Source organism: Lipotes vexillifer, unplaced genomic scaffold, assembly GCF_000442215.2.
Source record: "Lipotes vexillifer unplaced genomic scaffold, Lipotes_vexillifer_v1.1 scaffold108, whole genome shotgun sequence".
In the NCBI taxonomy this organism is placed as follows: Eukaryota; Metazoa; Chordata; class Mammalia; order Artiodactyla; family Lipotidae; genus Lipotes; species Lipotes vexillifer.
In genome coordinates, this window is record NW_006781176.1 from 490,743 (window position 1) to 509,454 (window position 18,712).

At 34.8% G+C, this 18,712-nt stretch overlaps 1 protein-coding gene across 1 annotated transcript in view; it reads left to right on the forward strand.

Annotated features, from left to right (window-relative positions):
• The window catches only part of CUNH9orf85 (chromosome unknown C9orf85 homolog), a 60,376-nt gene extending 43,071 nt beyond the window's left edge, over positions 1-17,305 (forward strand). Inside the window, exons 3-4 of the mRNA XM_007454495.1 lie at positions 16,513-16,626; positions 17,118-17,305. Of these exons, the coding sequence (XP_007454557.1) occupies positions 16,513-16,626; positions 17,118-17,268 (265 nt within the window). The 3' untranslated portion in view covers positions 17,269-17,305. The remainder of the gene's footprint in view (positions 1-16,512; positions 16,627-17,117) is intronic.
• Positions 17,306-18,712: the final 1,407 nt, after the last annotated feature.

Consider the following 18,712-nt stretch of genomic DNA (forward strand, 5'->3'; position numbering starts at 1 on the left):
TACAATAGAAAATGTGTTAATACTACAAGAGTGTCATTAGAAAGTCTGTGGGTTTTTCATTTTTGTTATTTAGCTATGAATTTGTGGAGGTGACAAACACAGTGTTTACTAGTACAATTTGGTGCTGCTGTCTTTGTTCATGCTAAGTTGCCAGCACTTTTAGTACCCATTGTAAAGAATGAGACTCAAAGAAGTTAAAGTGACTTTCAGTGCTTATGTGGCAAGAATATGTCAAAGTTGGGCTAGATCTAGGTCTCTTGCTTCCCAGATCAGTGCTATTTTCAAAATACATAATATTTTCTAGTATTTACAGTGGTCCTCAAAATCAAATTTTGTCTCTGATTTTTATCGTTAAATAGGTAGTGAACATTTTTTAGCTTTTAATTACTTTTTCTTTCCTTTTGTGTTTTTCATTATAAAAAAAGTAAATATAATAACATTTTTAAAAAGTGTATTACTGTCTCCTTTGTTAGTAAACATGGTTCATAGGAGTAACCTGTGCTTTTTTTTGAGCACAGTTTCCACTAAAATGATTAGTTGTGGTATATGCATGGTCAAGATTGATTATTTCTGGGAATTGTATTTAATGGAGCAATGAAAAGAAGGCAAAATCACCATTATTTTAACATCTCTGGAGTTCGCTTGGTAATGAACTCATAAAATATTCAAAATGTAGCTATTTTCAGGGGAAATTAGGTAAAATTTATATTTAGGTGAATTTCAAGTTTTTCCTTACTACACATTTTGCAAGAAAAAAATACTCAGGAGTGATTAAATAATTTACAGCTATTTTTAAAGATGTTTCAAGATACTGCACAAGTTTTATTACAACTTGGAATGTATATCTCTTATCATTAAAATAATGTCTAAACCATTTCATGCTTAAGATCAAGATTCTTTGGCTAGACGAATGTGATGTATTTAGGTGAAAAAAGAGGCTGAAACTCAATTACTTTCAGTTCTTCTCTCACTGTACTCCCCATGAAGACATAAAGCCTAGGTTAAGAGGTTTGAAATTGAAGGCGCACAAAGATCTCACTTCTGTGCCAGAGAAACTGGAAGGTTGTAAACGTCTAAAAATGTATATAATTTACCTTTTCACAAACATTTCACGTTTATAAAAAGGAAACGTGTCATTTGAAAAATGTGTATGTGTGTGTATCTCCTTATAAGAGCTACTAGCCTAATACAACCTGTTTTTCTGAGTGGATTTAAATTTGAAAAGAGCATAATTGCTTTCAGCAAAAAAATTCCTTCTCTTCTCAACCACATTGAAGGATATTGGAAGACCCCACTATCTAGGCAGTAGTACTTTGATCTGGTCAAGAGTTCTCAAGTGGTAATGTGCTTAAGAATTTCTTGAAGAGTTTGTTAACAGACAGATTCTTGGAACCCATCCCCAAGATTCTGATTATGTAAATAATGGGTGGAGGCCAGAGATCTGCATTTTAATAAACTATGCAGGTGTTTGAGCCAGTGATAAAAGTCACTGTTTTGAGGATTAGATGGCTAGAAAATGTAGAATCTGGTATATTTTAACTCTGCATTCCAAAACAGGATATCCCATTTTTGAGCCCATTTTACATGTAAATTTTAACATTAACAGTTCTACAAATACAGTTTTATCCCCGGATTAGCAATTTGAATACTTAAGGATTAGTTTACCCCAGGAGTCCCTGTTATAAAACAACATATTAATAGAAATGAATTTCTTTGAAGCCTCAGGAATCTAACTTTCTTTAAAATTATTTAAAAAAAAGAAATTGAAGCCAAAAAAAACTGAAATTTTTCCCACTCCATTTGTATTATTAGAATTTTATGTGTATTCTAATGGCATAAAATTTTAATCTAATTTTTATTGCAAAGTAATTAAGTAAAGCTTTTTGGAAAGTCAAAACACAAAACATACCAAATTATTTAACAAAAAATTTTCATAATTATTTTCATTTCGATTGTGAAGTTTTTAAAAAAAATTCTGATACATTTTTCCTAGTCAAGTCTCTTACATGCAGTAAAATGTACCCTTTGTAGTGTACAGTGTTAAAAAAACAAAATTCAACTGAGTGGATTTTAGAGATCTTATTGACTTTATCCAATTTAGCAGATGGAAAGGAGCTCTGAGGAACTATAGAAAATGAAAGACTTTTGTAGGCAGAAGGGTGTGGGAACAAGAAAGTCACACTAGACAAAAAATCAGATTGGTTACTGCAAGGTCACTTTCCTTTAGGGGGTGGCAAGGGCCTATCAGGCAGAATACTTAGCTTGTGCTGATTAGATGAATCCTGATTGGTTTAAAATTCCATTTCTGGGAAAGCCAAAACTGAAATTGTCTCAATTTGGTGATTTGGGGCTTAGCTTAAGTGACTCTATTTTTGGGGGCAGTTGTTTTGTTTTTAGCAACAGTTTTATAAGTTTTGACAAATGAATACAGTTGTGAGACAAACACCACAATTAAGATATAGGACAGTTCTATTACCCACAAACATTCCTTTATGCCACTTTGTAGTTCCTCCTACCTCACTCTCAGTCCCTGGCAAACACTGATCTGTTTTCTTTCCCCATACTTTTACCTTACTGCAGAATGTCATATTTATGGAGTCACACAGTATATGGTCTTTTGAGGCTGACTTCTTTAACTTAACATAGTGGATTTGAGATTCATCTGCCCTGTTGTGTGGATCAGTGGTTAGGTCGGTTTTATTGCTGAGTAGTAGTCAATGAGGATGTATCACTGACTGTTCATTCACCGGTTGATAGACATTTAGGTTTGCTAGTTTTTGTGAACTATGCTGCCATAAACATTTCATGTACAGTTTTGTGTGAATGTATGGTGAAGATCTGTTTAATTTATCAGGATTTATTGATGATGGTTTTGTTGTAGTTAAGAAATCTTTGCCTAGGGTTACAAATATTTTTTCCTTTGTTTTCCTCTAGAAGTTATGTAATTCTTGGTTTTATATTGGGTTTATGATCCATTTCCTGTTAATTTTATGGATATCCAACTGTTCCATGGTTATTTGTTGAAAAGTCTGTACTTTCTCCATTGAATTCCCTTTGTGTACTGTGTTGAAAATAAGTTGAGTTATGTGTAAGAGTCTATTCTGTCCCATTGATGTATCTGTCTTTCACCAATACCATACTGCCTTCCTTGATTACTACAGCTTTAAGATAAGTCTTGAAATCCAGTCTTAAGAAAGTCTTCCAACCTTGTTTTTCTTTCAAAATAGTTTTGGCTAGTATATTTACTTTGCTTTTTCTTATAACTTTTAGAATCAGCTTGTCAATTTTATTTTATTTTTTAATTAATTTATTTTTTTATACAGCAGGTTCTTATTAGTTATCCGTTTTATACATATTAATGTATATACATCAATCCTAATCTCCCAATTCATCCCCCCACCCCCCCACCACTTTCCTCCCTTGATGTCCATACGTTTGTTCTCTACATCTGTGTCTCAATTTCTGCCCTGCAAACCAGTTCATCTGTAGCATGTTTCTAGGTTCCACATATATGCGTTAATACACGATATTTGTTTTTCTCTTTCTGACTTACTTCACTCTGTATGACAGTTTCTAGATCCATCCACGTCTCTACAAATGACCCAGTTTCGTTCCTTTTTATGGCTGAGTAATATTCCATTGTATATATGTACCACATCTTCTTTATCCATTCGTCTGTCGATGGGCATTTAGGTTGCTTCCATGACCTGGCTATTGTAAATAGTGCTGCGATGAACATTGGGGTGCATGTGTCTTTTTAAATTACGGTTTTCTCTGGGTATATGCCCAGTAGTGGGATTGCTGGGTTATATGGTAATTCTATTTTTAGTTTTTTAAGGAACCTCCATACTGTTCTCCATAGTGGCTGTATTAATTTACATTCCCACCAACAGTGCAAGAGGGTTCCCTTTTCTCCACACCCTCTCCAGCATTTGTTGTTTCTAGATTTTCTGATGATGCTCATTCTAACTGGTGTGAGGTGATACCTCATTGTAGTGTTGATTTGCATTTCTCTAATAATTAGTGATGTTGAGCAGCTTTTCATATGCCTCTTGGCCATCTGTATGTCTTCTTTGGAGAAATGTCTATTTAGGTCTTCTGACCATTTTTGGATTGGGTTGTTTGTTTTTTTAATATTGAGCTGTATGAGCTGTTTATATATTTTGGAGATTAATCCTTTGTCTGTTGATTCATTTGCAAATATTGTCTCCCATTCTGAGGGTTGTCTTTTCGTCTTGTTTGTAGTTTCCCTTGCTGTGCAAAAACTTTTAAGTTTCATTAGACCCCATTTGTTTATTTTTTATTTCCATTACTCTAGGAGGTGGATGAAAAAAGATCTTACTGTGATTTATGTAAAAGAGTGTTCTTTCTATGTTTTCCTGTAAGAGTTTTATAGTGTCCAGTCTTACATTTAGGTCTCTAATTCATTTTGAGTCTATTTTTGTGTGTGGTGTTAGGGAGTGTTCTAATTTCAATCTTTTACATATAGCTATCCGGTTTTCCCAGCACCACTTATTGAAGAGACTGTCTTTTCTCCATTGTATATCCTTGACTCCTTTGTCATAGATTAGTTGACCATAGGTGCGTGGCTTTATCTCTGGGCTTTCTGTCTTGTTCCGTTGATCTATTTCTGTTTTTGTGCCAGTACCATATTGTCTTGATTACTGTAGCTTTCTAGTATAGTCTGAAGTCAGGGAGTCTGATTCCTCCAGCTCCGTTTTTTTTTCCCTCAAGACTGCTTTGGCTATTTGGGGTCTTTTGTGTCTCCATACAAATTTTAAGATTTTTTGTTCTAGTTCCATAAAAAATGCCATTGGTAATTTGATAGGGATTGCACTGAATCTGTAGATTGCTTTGGGTAGTATAGTCATTTTCGCAATATTGATTCTTGCAGTCCGACAACATGGTATATCTCTCCATCTATTTGTATCATCTTTAATTTCTTTCACCAGTGTCTTATAGTTTTCTGCATACAGGTCTTTTGTCTCCTTAGGTAGACTTATTCCTAGATATTTTATTCTTTTTGTTGCAGTGGTAAATGGGAGTGTTTCCTTAATTTCGCTTTCAGATTTTTCATCAGTAGTGTATAGGAATGCAAGAGATTTCTGTGTATTAATTTTGTATCCTGCTACTTTACCAAATTCATTGATTAGCTCTAGTAGTTTTCTGGTAGCATCTTTAGGATTCTCTATGTGTAATATCATGTCGTCTGCAAACAGTGACAGATTTACTTCTTCTTTTCCAGTTTGAATTCCTTTTATTTCTTTTTCTTCTCTGATTGCTGTGGCTAAAAGTTCCAAAACTATGTGGAAGAGCAGTGGTGAGAGTGGGCAACCTTGTCTTGTTCCTGATCTTAGAGGAAACGGTTTCAGTTTTTCACCGTTGAGAATGATGTTGGCTGTGGGTTTGTCATATATGCCCTGTATTACGTTGAGGTAAGTTCCCTCTATGCCTACTTTCTGGAGGGTTGTTATCATAAATTGGTGTTGAATTTTGTCGAAAGCTTTTTCTGCATCTATTCAGATGATCCTGTGGTTTCTCTTCTGCAATTTGTTAATATGGTGTATCACATTGATTGATTTGCATATAATGAAGAATCCTTGCATCCCTGGGATAAATCCCAGTTGATCATGGTGCATGATCCTTTTAATGTGTTATTGGATTCTCTTTGCTAGTATTTTTTTGAAGATTTTTGCATCTATATTCATGAGTGATATTGGTCTGTCATTTTCTTTTCTTGTAGTATCTTTGTCTAGTTTTGGTATCAGGGTGATGGTGGCCTCATAGAATGAGTTTGGGAGTGTTCCTTCTTCTCTAAATGTTTGATAGACTTCATCTGTGAAGCCATCTGGTCCTGGGCTTTTGTTTGTTGGAAGATTCTAAATCACAGTTTCAATTTCATTACTTCTGATTGGTTTGTTCATATTTTCTGTTTCTTCCTGGTTCAGTCTTGGAAGATTATAGCTTTCTAAGAATTTGTCCATTTCTTCCAGGTTGTCCATTTTATTGGCATAGAGTTGCTTGTAGTTGTCTCTTAGGGTGCTTTGTATTTCTGCGGTGTCATGACTTCTTTTTCATTTCTAGTTTTATTGATTTGAGTCCTCTCCCTCTTTTTCTTGATGAGTCTGGCAAATGGTTTATCAATTTTGTTTATCTTCTCAAAGGACCAGCTTTTAGTTTTATTGATCTTTGCTATTGTTTTCTTTGTTTCTGTTTCATGTATTTCTTCTCTGATCTTTATGATTTCTTTCCTCTACTAACTTTGGGTTCTCTTTGTTCTTCTTTCTCTAGTGCCCTTAGGTATAAGGTTAGATTGTTTATTGGAGATGTTTGTTGTTTCTTGAGGAAGGATTGTATTGCTATAAACTTCCCTCTTAGAACTGCTTTTGCTGCATCCCATAGGTTTTGGATCGTCGTGTTTTCATTGTCATTTGTCTCTAAGTATTTTTTGATGCTTTCTTTGATTTCTTCAGTGATCTCTTGATTATTTAGTAACGTATTGTTTAGCCTCCATGTATTTGTGCTTTTTACGTTTTATCCCCTGTAATTGATTTCTAATCTCATAGCATTGTGGTCAGAAAAGATGCTTGATATGATTTCAATTTTCTTAAATTTACAGAGGCTTGATTTGTGACCCAAGATGTGATCTATCCTGGAGAATGTTCCATGCGCACTTGAGAAGAAAGTGTAATCTGCTGTTTTTGTATGGAATGTCCTATAAATATCAATTAAATCTTGTCTACTTTGTCATTTAAAGCTTGTGTTTCCTTATTAATTTTCTGTTTGGATGATCTGTCCATTGGTCTAAGTGAGGTGTTAAAGTCCCCCACTACTATTGTGTCACTGTCAATTTCCTCTTTTATAGCGGTTAGCAGTTGCCTTATGTATTGAGGAGCTCCTATGTTGGGTGCATATATATTTATAATTGTTATATCTTCTTCTTGGATTGATCCCTTGATCATTATGTAGTGTCCTTCCTTGTCTCTTGTAACATTCTTTATTTTACAGTCTATTTTATCTGATATGAGTATTGCTACTCCAGCTTTCTTTGAATTTCCATTTGCATAAATATCTTTTTTCATCCCCTCACTTTCAGTCTGTATGTGTCCCTAGGTCTGAAGTGGGTCTCTTGTAGACAGCATATATATGGGTCTAGTTTTTGTATCTATTCAGCGAGCCTGTGTCTTTTGGTTGGAGCATTTAATCCATTCACATTTAAGATAATTATTAATATGTATGTTCTTATTACCATTTTCTTAATTGTTTTAGGTTTGTTTTTGTAGGTCCTTTTCTTCTCTTGTGTTTCCTACTTAGAGAAGTCCCTTTAGGATTTGTTGTAGAGCTCGTTTGGTGGTGCTGAATTCTTTTAGCTTTTGCTTGTCTGTAAAGCTTTTGATTTCTCCGTTGAGTCTGAATGAGATCCTTGCTGGGTAGAGTAATCTTGGTTTTAGTTTCTTCCCTTTCATCACTTTAAATACGTCATGCCAGTCCCTTCTGGCTTGTAGAATTTCTGCTGAGAAATCAGCTATAGGTTCTTATGGTAGTTCCCTTGTATGTTATTTGTTGTTTTTCCCTTGCTGCTTTCAATAATTTTTCTTTGTCTTTAATTTTTGCCAGTTTGATTACTGTGTGTCTCGGCGTGTTTCTCCTTGCATTTATCCTGCCTGGGACTCTCTGTGCTTCCTGGACTTGGGTGGCTATTTCCTCTCCCATGTTAGGGAAATTTTCAAGTATAATCTCTTCACATATTTTCTCGGGTCCTTTCTCTCTCTTCTCCTTCTGGGACCCTGTAATGCGAATGTTTTTGCGTTTAATGTTGTCCCAGAGGTCTCTTAGGCTGTCTTCATTTCTTTTCATTCTTTTTTCTTTATTCTGTTCCACAGCAGTGAATTCCACCATTCTGTCTTCCAGGTCACTTATCCGTTCTTCTGCCTCAGTTATTCTGCTATTGATTCCTTCTAGTGTATTTTTCATTTCAGTTATTGTATTGTTCATCTCTGTTTGTTCTTTAATCCTTCTAGGTGTATGTTAAACATTTCTTACATCTTCTCGATCTGTGCCTCCATTCTTTTTCCTAGGTCCTGGATCATCTTCACTATCATTATTCTGAATTCCTTTTCTGGAAGGTTGCCTATCTCCACTTCATTTAGTTTTTTTTCTGGGGTTTTATCTTGTTCCTTCATCTGGTACATAGTCCTCTGCCTTTTCATCTTGTCTATCTTTCTGTCAATGTGGTTTTTGTTCCACAGGTTGCAGCATTGTAGTTCTTCTCACTTCCGATGCACGGTGCCTGCCACACGGCGTCGATGTCGTTGTAAAGGTTCTTCTCAGAGGGCTTGCCCGAGCTGATGCCATAGCCCAAGTAGTCATAGGAGAAGATGTTGCAGTTGATGCGCGAGCCGAGGCCGATGTAGAAGCTGCACATCTGGCCCAGGCCCGTGGCGTTGCCATGGAGAAGAGCAGCGTGTAGTGGCTGGAGGGTGCACAGCGCACGAACATGCAGCCAAGCCCCAGTTTTATTTCTAACACTTGTTTTTGTACATTCTGTGATATTTTCTACATAGACAATGATTTTTTTTTTTTTTTTTTTTTTTTTTTTTTTTTTTTTGGGGTATGTGGGCCCCTCCCTGTTGTGGCCTCTCCCATTGCAGAGCACAGGCTCCGGACGCGCAGGCTCAGCGGCCGTGGCTCACAGGCCCAGCCGCTCTGCAGCATGTGGGATCTTCCTGGACCGGGGCACAAACCCGTGTTCCCTGCATCGGCAGGCGGACTCTCAATCACTGCGCCACCAGGGAAGCCCGACAATGAATTTTTTAAAAAATGAAGACATGGGAATTCCCTGGCGGTCCAGTGGTTAGGACTTGGCCCTTTCATTGCCATGGTCACAGAACTAAGATCCCGCAAGCCGTGCGATGGGGGTAAAAAATAAAAAGATAAAAAATGAAGACAGTTTTATTTCTTGCTTTCCAGTCTGTATGACTTTTATTTCTATTTTGGCTTTATTGTACTGCCTAGGGCCTCCAGTATGTTTTTGAAAAGGAGTGATGAGGGCAGATATTCTTACCCTGTTCCTGATCTTATGGGGAACATACACAGTCTTTTATCATTAAGTATGATATTAGCTGTAGATTCTTTATAGATGCATTTTACTGGGTTGAGGAAGTTTCAACTCATAGTTTGCTGAGAGCTTATTTCATGAATAGATGTTACATTTTGTCAAATAACTATTTCTGCATCTAGATGATCATATGGTTTTTCTTCCTTAGAACATTGATTTGATGAGTTACGTTTATTGATTTTAATATTGAATCAGCCTTTCATGTCCCTAGATAAACCCCACTTGATGATGATGTGTAACCTTTTTACATTTGCTAGATTTGATTTGCTAACATTTTGTTACATTTTCTTGCATGTGTTCATTACCAATACTTGTTTGTAATTTTGTCTTTTTTTTATCTTGATGTTAGCGCCTCATCAAATGAGTTGGGAACTGTTTCTATTTTATTTTCTGGAAAGATTTCTGTAAAATTAGTATTATCTCTTAAATGTTTGGTAGAATTCACCAATTCTAAAGCCATTTTGGCCTGGAGTTTTATTTGTTGGGAGAGTTTTTAACCATAACTAAATTTTTCTTTAATGGGTAGAGGAGTTTTTAGATTATCTATTTCATCTTAAGCAAGTTTTTGTACTGTGTCTTTCCAGAAGTTTGTCCATTTCAATGAAGTGGTTGGATTTATAGGCGTAGACTTTTTAGTATATTTTTCTTATTATTCTTTAATATCTGTTGCATCTCTAGTATTGTTCCCTCTTTCTTTCCTGAAATTGATTATTTATGGTCTCTCTTTTTTTATCTTGATCAGTCTGGCTATATGTTTATGAATTATATTAATCTTTGCAAAGAGCCTGCTTTGGATTTTATTGGTTTTCTCTTGTTCTGTTTTTCAATTTCATCAATTTCTGTTCACATAGATATTGCTTCCTCCCTTTTGTTTACTTTGAGTTTAATTTACTCTTCTTTTTCTTCTTTCTTAAGATGGATGTTTAGATAGTTCTTTTTGCTTAATATAAGCATTTAATTATATAAATTTCCCAAGAACATCTTTAGCTCCATTCCGTAAATTTTGGTGCTGTGTTTTCATTGTCATTCAATCGAAGTATTCTAATGGCCTTTGTGACTTCCTCTTTAACCTGTAGGTTATTTAGAATTGTTTTGTTTAATTTTTGACTATTTGGGCATTTTCCAGATGTTTTTCTGTTACTGATTTCTGGTTAATTTCATTGTGGTAAGAGAACATACTTTATATAAATTTTAGGCTTTTGTTTTTAATTTGTTAAGGTTGGTTTTATAGCTCAGAATATGGTTTATATTAGATTCTGTTCCATGTGTGCTTGAAGAGAATATATTGCTCTTGTTGGGTGGAGTGTTCTGTAAATGTCAGTTTGATTGATAGGCTTCTATCAATAAGGTGTTCTATATCTTTACTGATTTTTGTCTGCTTGTTGCTTCACTTACAGAGAGAGAAGTGTTGAAGTCCCCAGTTGTAATTGTGGATTTGTCTATTTCTCTTTTTAGTTCAATGCTTTTGCATCATTTATTTCAACACACTGTGTTTTGGTGCATAAATATTTAGGATTATTTCATGCTTTTGGAAAATTGATTCCTTCATTGTCATGTAATATCCTTTCTTAAACCTGACAGTTTTCTTTGCTTTGAAGTCTATTTCAATAATAATGTAGCTTTCTTCTGATTAGTGTTTGCATTTGTTCTTTTTGTTTTTTTTTTGCAGTACACGGGCCTCTCACTGTTGTGGCCTCTTCCATTGCGGAGCACAGGCTCCAGATGCGCAGGCTCAGCGGCCATGGCTCACGGGCCTAGTCGCTCCGCGGCATGTGGGATCTTCCCAGACCGGGTCATGATCCCGTGTCCCCTGCATCGGCAGGCGGACTCTCAACCACTGTGCCACCAGGGAAGCCCTGCATTTGGTTTTTTTTCCTGCCCTTCTCCTTTTAACTCTCTACAGGCATATCTCAGAGATATTGTGGGTTTGATTCCAGGGCATCTCAGTAAAGCAAACACTGCAGTAAAGTGAGTCACATGAATTTTTTGGTTTCCAGTGCATGTAGAACTTAGGCTTACACTATATTGTCGTCTATTAAGTATGCAATAGCATTATGTTTTAAAAAATCAATGTACATACCTTATTTTAAAAATATTGCTAGAAAATGCTAACCATCATCTGAGCCTTCAGCAAGTCGTAATCTTTTTGCGATAGTAACATCAAAGATTACTCATCACAGATAACTGTAACAAATATAATAATAATTTAAACATTTGAAATATTGTAAGAATATCCAAATTGTGACACAGAGGCACATAGTGAGCAAATGTTGTTGGAAAAAATGACGATAGACTTGCTCAACACAGGGTTGCCACAAGCCTTCAATTTGTTTAAAAAAAAAAAAAGCAATATCTGTAAAGTACAATAAAATGAGGTATGCCTGTTTATATTTAAAGTGGATTTCTTGTATCTTTCACTCCATGTCTTTCTTATTTCTAATATATTTCCATTTGGCTTTTTAAAAATATCTTTATTAAGATTCACATACTGTTCATCCATTTGAAGTGTACAGTTTAGCAGCTTTTAGTATTATAGTATTAGTATTTTAGTATTATATATAACAGAGTTTTGCAAACATATCAAATTTTGAACATTTTTATCATCTCAGAAAGAAACCTCATACCCATTAGGAGTCAATCTCCATTTCTCCCCCAAACATTCCCCCAACCCTTGCTTTCTCTTTCTATAGATTTACCTATTTTGGACATTTCATATAAACAGAATCATAAAATATGTAGTCTTCTATGACTGCCTTCTTTCACTTAGCGTATTTTTTTCAAGCATGTTGTAACATTTATCAGTGCTTAATTCTTTTTTATTAATAAGTAATACTCCATTGTATGGATATATATTCTTATTTACCCATTCATCAATTGATGGACATTTGGATTATTCCTACTTATTTGGCTGTTACAAATAATGCTGCTGTGAACATTGATGTACAAGTTTTTGTGTGCATATGTGTTTTCAATTCTCTTGGGTATGTAGCTAGAAGTTAAGAGTTTCTGGGTTAGGTGATACTTCTGTGTTTATAACCTTTTGAGGAACTGCCAAGTTGTTTTCAAAAGTGACTGTACTTTTTTACTTCCCCCCAGCGATATGAGGATTCCAATTTCTCCACATCCTTACCGACACTTGTTATTGCCCTTCTTTTTGATACTAGTCATTCTAGTCAGTATATGGTGGTTCCTTATTGTGGTTTTGATATGCATTTCCCTGATGACTAAAGATGTTGAGTGTCTTTTCATGTGCTTATTGGCCATTTGTATATATTTTTTGGGAAAATGTCTATTCAGATTCTTTGTTTATTTGTAATTGTGTTTTCTTTTTATTATTGAGTTATAGGAGTTTTTAGTATATTCTACATGTCAGTTCCTTAATCAGATATGATTTCCAAGTATTTTCTCCCATTCAGCAGGGTTTTGTTTTCACTTTCTTGATAATGTCCTTTGATGCACAAAAATTTTTAATTTTTTGAAAATTGAGATATAATTGACATATTATGTTAGTTTCAAGTGTACAACATAATGATTTGATATTTGTATACATTGCAAAATGATCACCACAATAAGTCTAGTTAACATGCGTCACCATACATAGTCACAAAATATTTTTTCTTGTGATGAGAACTTTTAAGATTTACTTTCTTAGCAACTTTCAAATATGCAATACAGAATTATTAACCATAGTTACCATGATGTACATTACATCCTGATGACTTATTTATTTTATAACTCAAAGTTTGTACCTTTTGACCCCCTTTACCCATTTTGCCCACCCCCTACCCCTTGCCTTTGACAACCACCAATCTGTTCTCTGTATCCATGAGCTAGGTATTTTATTTATTCATTCATTCATTCAAGATTTTACATATAAGTGAGATTATATGGAATTTGCCTTTTTCTGTCTGACTTATTTCCCTTAGCAAAATGCCGTCACGATCCATCCATGTTGTCACAAATGGCAAGATTTCCTTCTTTTTTAAAGGCTGAATAATATTCCATTGTGTGTGTGTGTGTGTGTGTGTGTGTGTGTGTGTGTGTACGTACGTATATATTACATTTTCTTTATTCATCCATCAGTGGACACTTGGGTTGTTTCCATTTCTTTTCTATTGCAAATAATGCTGCAGTGAACATGGGGATGCATATATCTTTTCAAGTTAGTGTTTTTGTTTTCTTCGGAATAATACCCAGAAGTAGAATTGCTGGATCAAATGGTAGTTCCTTTTTAAATTTTTTGATTAACCTCTATAAAGTTTTCCATAGTGGCTGCACTGATTTACATTCCCACTAACAGTGCATAAACTTTCCTTTTTTCCCTACCTTCTCGCCAACACTTGTTATTTCTTGTCTTTTTGATAATAGCCATTCTGACAGGTGTGAAGTGATATCTCATTGTGGTTTAGATTTGAATTTCCGTGATTATTAGTGATGTTGAGCATCTTTTTATGTACCTGTTGTCCATCTGTATGTCTTGTTTGGAAAAATGTCTATTCAGATCCTTTGCCCTTTTTTTTGCGGTATGCAGGCCTCTCACTGTTGTGGCCTCTCCCGTTGTGAAGCACAGGCTCCGGACGCACAGGCCCAGCGGCCATGGCTCACGGGCCCAGCCGCTCTGCGGCATGTGGGATCTCCCCGGACCGGGGCACGAACCCGTGTCCCCTGCATCGCCAGGCAGACTCCCAATCACTGCACCACCAGGGAAGCCCCCCTGCCCATTTTTTAATCAGATTTTTTTTTTGCCTTTGGGGTATATGAGTTCTTTTTATATTTGAGTTATTAACCCCTTAACAGATACATGATTTGCAAATATTTTCTCTCATTCTGTAGGTTGCCTTTTCATTTTGTTGGCGTTTTCCTTTGCTGTGAAGAAGCTTTTTAGTATGTTATAGTCCCACTTGTTTATTTTTTTTTTATTTCCAAAATGATTTCCAAAATATTGCCAAGACTGATGTCAAGATCTTACTGCCAGTTTTCTTCTAGGAATTGTATGGTTTTAGGCCTTACATTCAAGTCTGTAACCCATTTTGAGTTAATATTTTTGTATGGTAACAGATAGTGGTCTAGTTCCATTCTTTTGCATGTGGCTGTCCAGTTTTTCCAATACCATTTATAGAAGAGACTGTTTTTTCCTTATTGTATATTCTTGGCTCCTTTTTATAAATTAATTGACCATATATGAGTGGGTTTATTTCTGGGCTCTCTGTTCTTTTCCATCAATCTATGTGTCTATTTTTATGCCAGTACCACACTGTTTTGATTACTGTGGCTTTGTAATATGGTTTGAAATCAGGAAGTGTGCTGCCACTACCTTTGTTCATCTTTCTCAAGACTGCTTTGCTATTCGGGGCCTCTTGTGGTTCCATACAAATTTAGGATTGTTTGTTTTATTTCTGTGAAAAATGCCACTGAAATTTTGATAAGGACTGAATTGAATCTGTAGATTGCTTTTGGTAGTATGGCCTTTTAAACAATATTATATGGGTACATATGGAATATTCCAACCAAAAGCAACAAAATACCCACTCTTCTCAAGTGTCCACGGAGCATTCTCCAGGATATATTTTATGTTAACACACAAAACAGTTCTGAGAGGGAAGTTCCTAGCAGTAAATGCTTATGTCAAGAAACAAAAAAATCTTAAACAACCTTTTTTTTTTTTTTTACATCTTTATTGGAGTATAATTGCTTTACAATGGTGTGTTAGTTTCTGCTTTGTAACAAAGTGAATCAGTTATACATATATTATGTTCCCATATATCTTCCCTCTTGTGTCTCCCTGCCTCCCACCCTCCCTATCCCACCCCTCCAGGCGGTCACAAAGCACCGAGCTGATCTCCCTGTGCTATGCGGCTGCTTCCCACTAGCTATCTACTTTACATTTGGTAGTGTATATATGTCCATGCCTCTCTCTCGCTTTGTCACAGTTTACCCTTCCCCCTCCCCCTCCCCATATCCTCAAGTCCATTCTCTAGTAGGTCTGTGTCTTTATTCCTGTCTTACCCCTAGATTCTTCATGACATTTTTTTTTCCTTAAATTCCTTATATATGTTAAACAACCTAACTTTGTTCCTAACGGAACTAGAAAAATAGATGAAGTCCAAAGTTAGTAGAAGGAAGGAAATAACAAAGATCAGATTGGAAATAATTGAAACAGGAACTGAAAAGACAACAGGCAAGATCAATGAATCTCAGAACTGGTTATTTGTAAAGATAAACAAAATTGTCAGACCTTTAGCTACAATCACCAAGAATAAAAAGAGAGAACTCAAATAAATCAGAAATTAAAAAGAAGACATTGCAACAGATACCACAGAAATACAAAGGATTTTAAGAGACTACGATGGACTATTGTATGCCAACACCTTTGACAACCTATAAGAAATGGGTAAATTCGTAGAAACATACACCCTACAAAGACTGAATCATGAAGAAGTAAAAATCTGAAAGTTCAGTTACTAGTAAGGAGATTGAATTAGCAATCAAAAATCTCCCAACAAACAAAAGTCCAGGACCAGACAGCTTCGCTGGTAAATTCTACCAAACATTCAAAGAAGAACTAATACCAATCCTTCTCAGACTCTTCAAGAGGAGGGAATACTTCCAAATTCATTTTATGAGGCCAGCTTTACTCTGCTACCAAACCAGACGGGGATACCACAAGAAAAGAAAATTACAGGCCATTATCCCTGATGAACATACATGCAAAAATCCTCAACAAAATCTTAGTAAACTGAATTCAACAATACATCAAAAGGACCATTCACCATGATCAAGTGGGGTTTATTCCAGGCATGCAAGAATGGTTCGATTTCCTCAAATCAATCAATATGATACAGCACATTAATAAAATGAATGTTAAAAATCATATGACCATCTCAATAGATGCAGAAAAAGCATTTCACACAATGATATGATAAAAACTCTCAACAAAGTGGGTATAGAGGGAAAGTTTCTCAACATAATAAAGGCCATATATGATAAATCCACAGCTAACATTATACTCAGTGGTGAAAACTGAAAGCTTACCCTCTAAGATCAGGATCAATACAAGGATGCCCACTGTTGCCACTTTTATTCAACATAGTGTTGGAAGTTCTAGCCAGAGAAATCAGATAAGGAAAAGAAATAAAAGGAATCCAAATTGAAAAGGAAGAAGTAAAACTGTTAATATTTGCAGATGACATTTTTTAGAAGCTTTAAGAATCTACTATTATTCTGAGCTGTACACTGTTCTCTAGAAATGCTATGTAATTAATCTAAAGTAACATATGAGAATAATATGTGAGATTGAGGCTTATCAGCTATACACTTAGCCACACCCCCCCTTATTTCATTAAATAAACCTTAGATAATGAGTAAAAAATTAAGATTTTCTTTTCTACTTTTAGTGTTAAATGTTTACAAAAGACAGTGAAGGATTCTTATCACATAATGTGTAGACCATGTGCCTGTGATCTTGAAGTTTGTGCCAAATGTGGAAAGAGAGAAGATGTTGTTATTCCGTGAGTATTTCTTTTTATGTTTGGGATTTACTCTTTTAATTAATATGTGAATTTTCTTTTATGGAAATATTCAGTTGCTCTGAGAGTCTTAAGATGCAGAATATCACACTAATGTAGACGCTGTTCTACCCAGCAGGAGGAACATCTTAATTAATTGTTAAATACTTCTATCATTATAATAAAAGTGAAACATCATTTTTAGAAAGTTAAAATATTTATGAGGTTCACATTTATTACACATTACAAAAGAATTACTCATTATATAACTTTTCTTTAATGGACATCATGTGTTAATTTCTTTGATCATACTTTATTGACAACTGTATTATAATTGGTTGGCTCCTGAGTTAAGTTAATCTTCAAGGATCTTTTCCTCTTTATTTATTTCATTAGGCTCCTATTAATCAAGAAATGTAGTGTAAAAGTCTTTTCAATCTACACAGTTAAACAATGAAATCCTGAAAAATAAAGTTCTTTTCTTCCATCTTTAGCTTTAATATAGAACCAGAAAAGACAGAAAATGTTGAAAATAATCAACGTTCCAGCCACAGAAGAAGCTGCAGAAGAAATGAAGAAAGTGATGATGATTTAGATTTTGATATTGATTTAGATGACACAGAAGAAGGCAATCAGATGGATTGATATAACTATATTAAAAGACAGTTTGAAAGCATGAAAATCTGAACAACTTTGATTTTGAGGGCTTTAAAAAAAAATACTGTGGAATACTAGTAAGGACATTGGAAAAACCTATAGAAAATACATGGACAATGTGAATTGTGTATGATATTTGAATAGTGATAAAGCTTTCATCCAGAGTTTTCTTATAATACATTTTTAAGTAGCATATGCTAGTATCATCTGCCAAAATGAGTATTGGAGTATTGTATTGCAGTTCATGGGAATTATTTAGAAGAATATACTATCTAGTATCAAATTAAGCAATATTCAGAATTGATGCTTATATCGAAACTGTCTCATGGAAAAATCAGTTGACATTATTATGTTGCTAGCCTCAGAAATTGGTCCTCAGGAGGTACCTTTTGATAGATTGATCTCAGGTTAATGTCCCACATAACAAAAGCCCTCTTGCTTACGCTTACTTGTTGTAAAGCAAAAAGTTTGTTTTTTAATAATAATGTTTAACAAGTATATAGCAGTTTTTCTTTGAAAGTGTTTTTATGTATCTTATCACATTATTTTTTAACGTTTTTCTCTTATGAAATTTACATACAGAAAAAAATGCATAAAATCTATATGTATAGCTTAACACATAATTATAAAGAAAAATCATACATTTATCACCCACGTGAATAAAATACTCCTAAACAATATAAGTTAGCTTTGTCTGATTTTTGAACATTTTTTCTATCTTTTTGTTTTGAAAAATCTCAAACCTAAAGAAAAGTAGCAGTGTAGTACAATGAACCTTTGTATGCTCTTCACTTAAATTCACAATTGTTAACATTTTGCCACATTTTCTTTATATTTGAATAGATATGTGGATATATTTTTTATTTGCTGAACCATTTGAAAGTAGGTGGCAGGCAATGGTTTCGAACTTTATATGAACAGACTTACACTATGCATGTTAATTTGTATCTCTTCTTATTTCATTATTATGAAACTTGTGAAATTGATCCGTGTTGTTGCAAGACCTCTAATTTGTTAATATTACATTTTTTATTCTACATTTTTTATTCTGCATTTTATTCTGTTTTGTTCTATTGTATTTACATACCACAATTTATTTTTCCTCTCTAACATTGAGGGACACTTGAGTTATTTCAGAATTTTCCTATAACAAACAATACTAAGTGTTTCTTGGTATAAGTGTCTTATTTCTCGGTACATTTTCTGTTAGGTATGTAATAGAAGAAGATTGAAATGTTTCCTGGTGTACTTGTCTTGTTTCTTGCTACAGTTTCTGTTAGGTGTGTCTAGCAGTGGTAGAGGGCATCAGGTATATATGCATCTTCACTATTACTATGTACTATGTAATGCTGTCTTTCCGGAAGGATTGCTATCTCCCTTCCCCTTAGCAATGTATTAGAGTTCCTGTGCTCTGCATCCTTTCCAACACTTG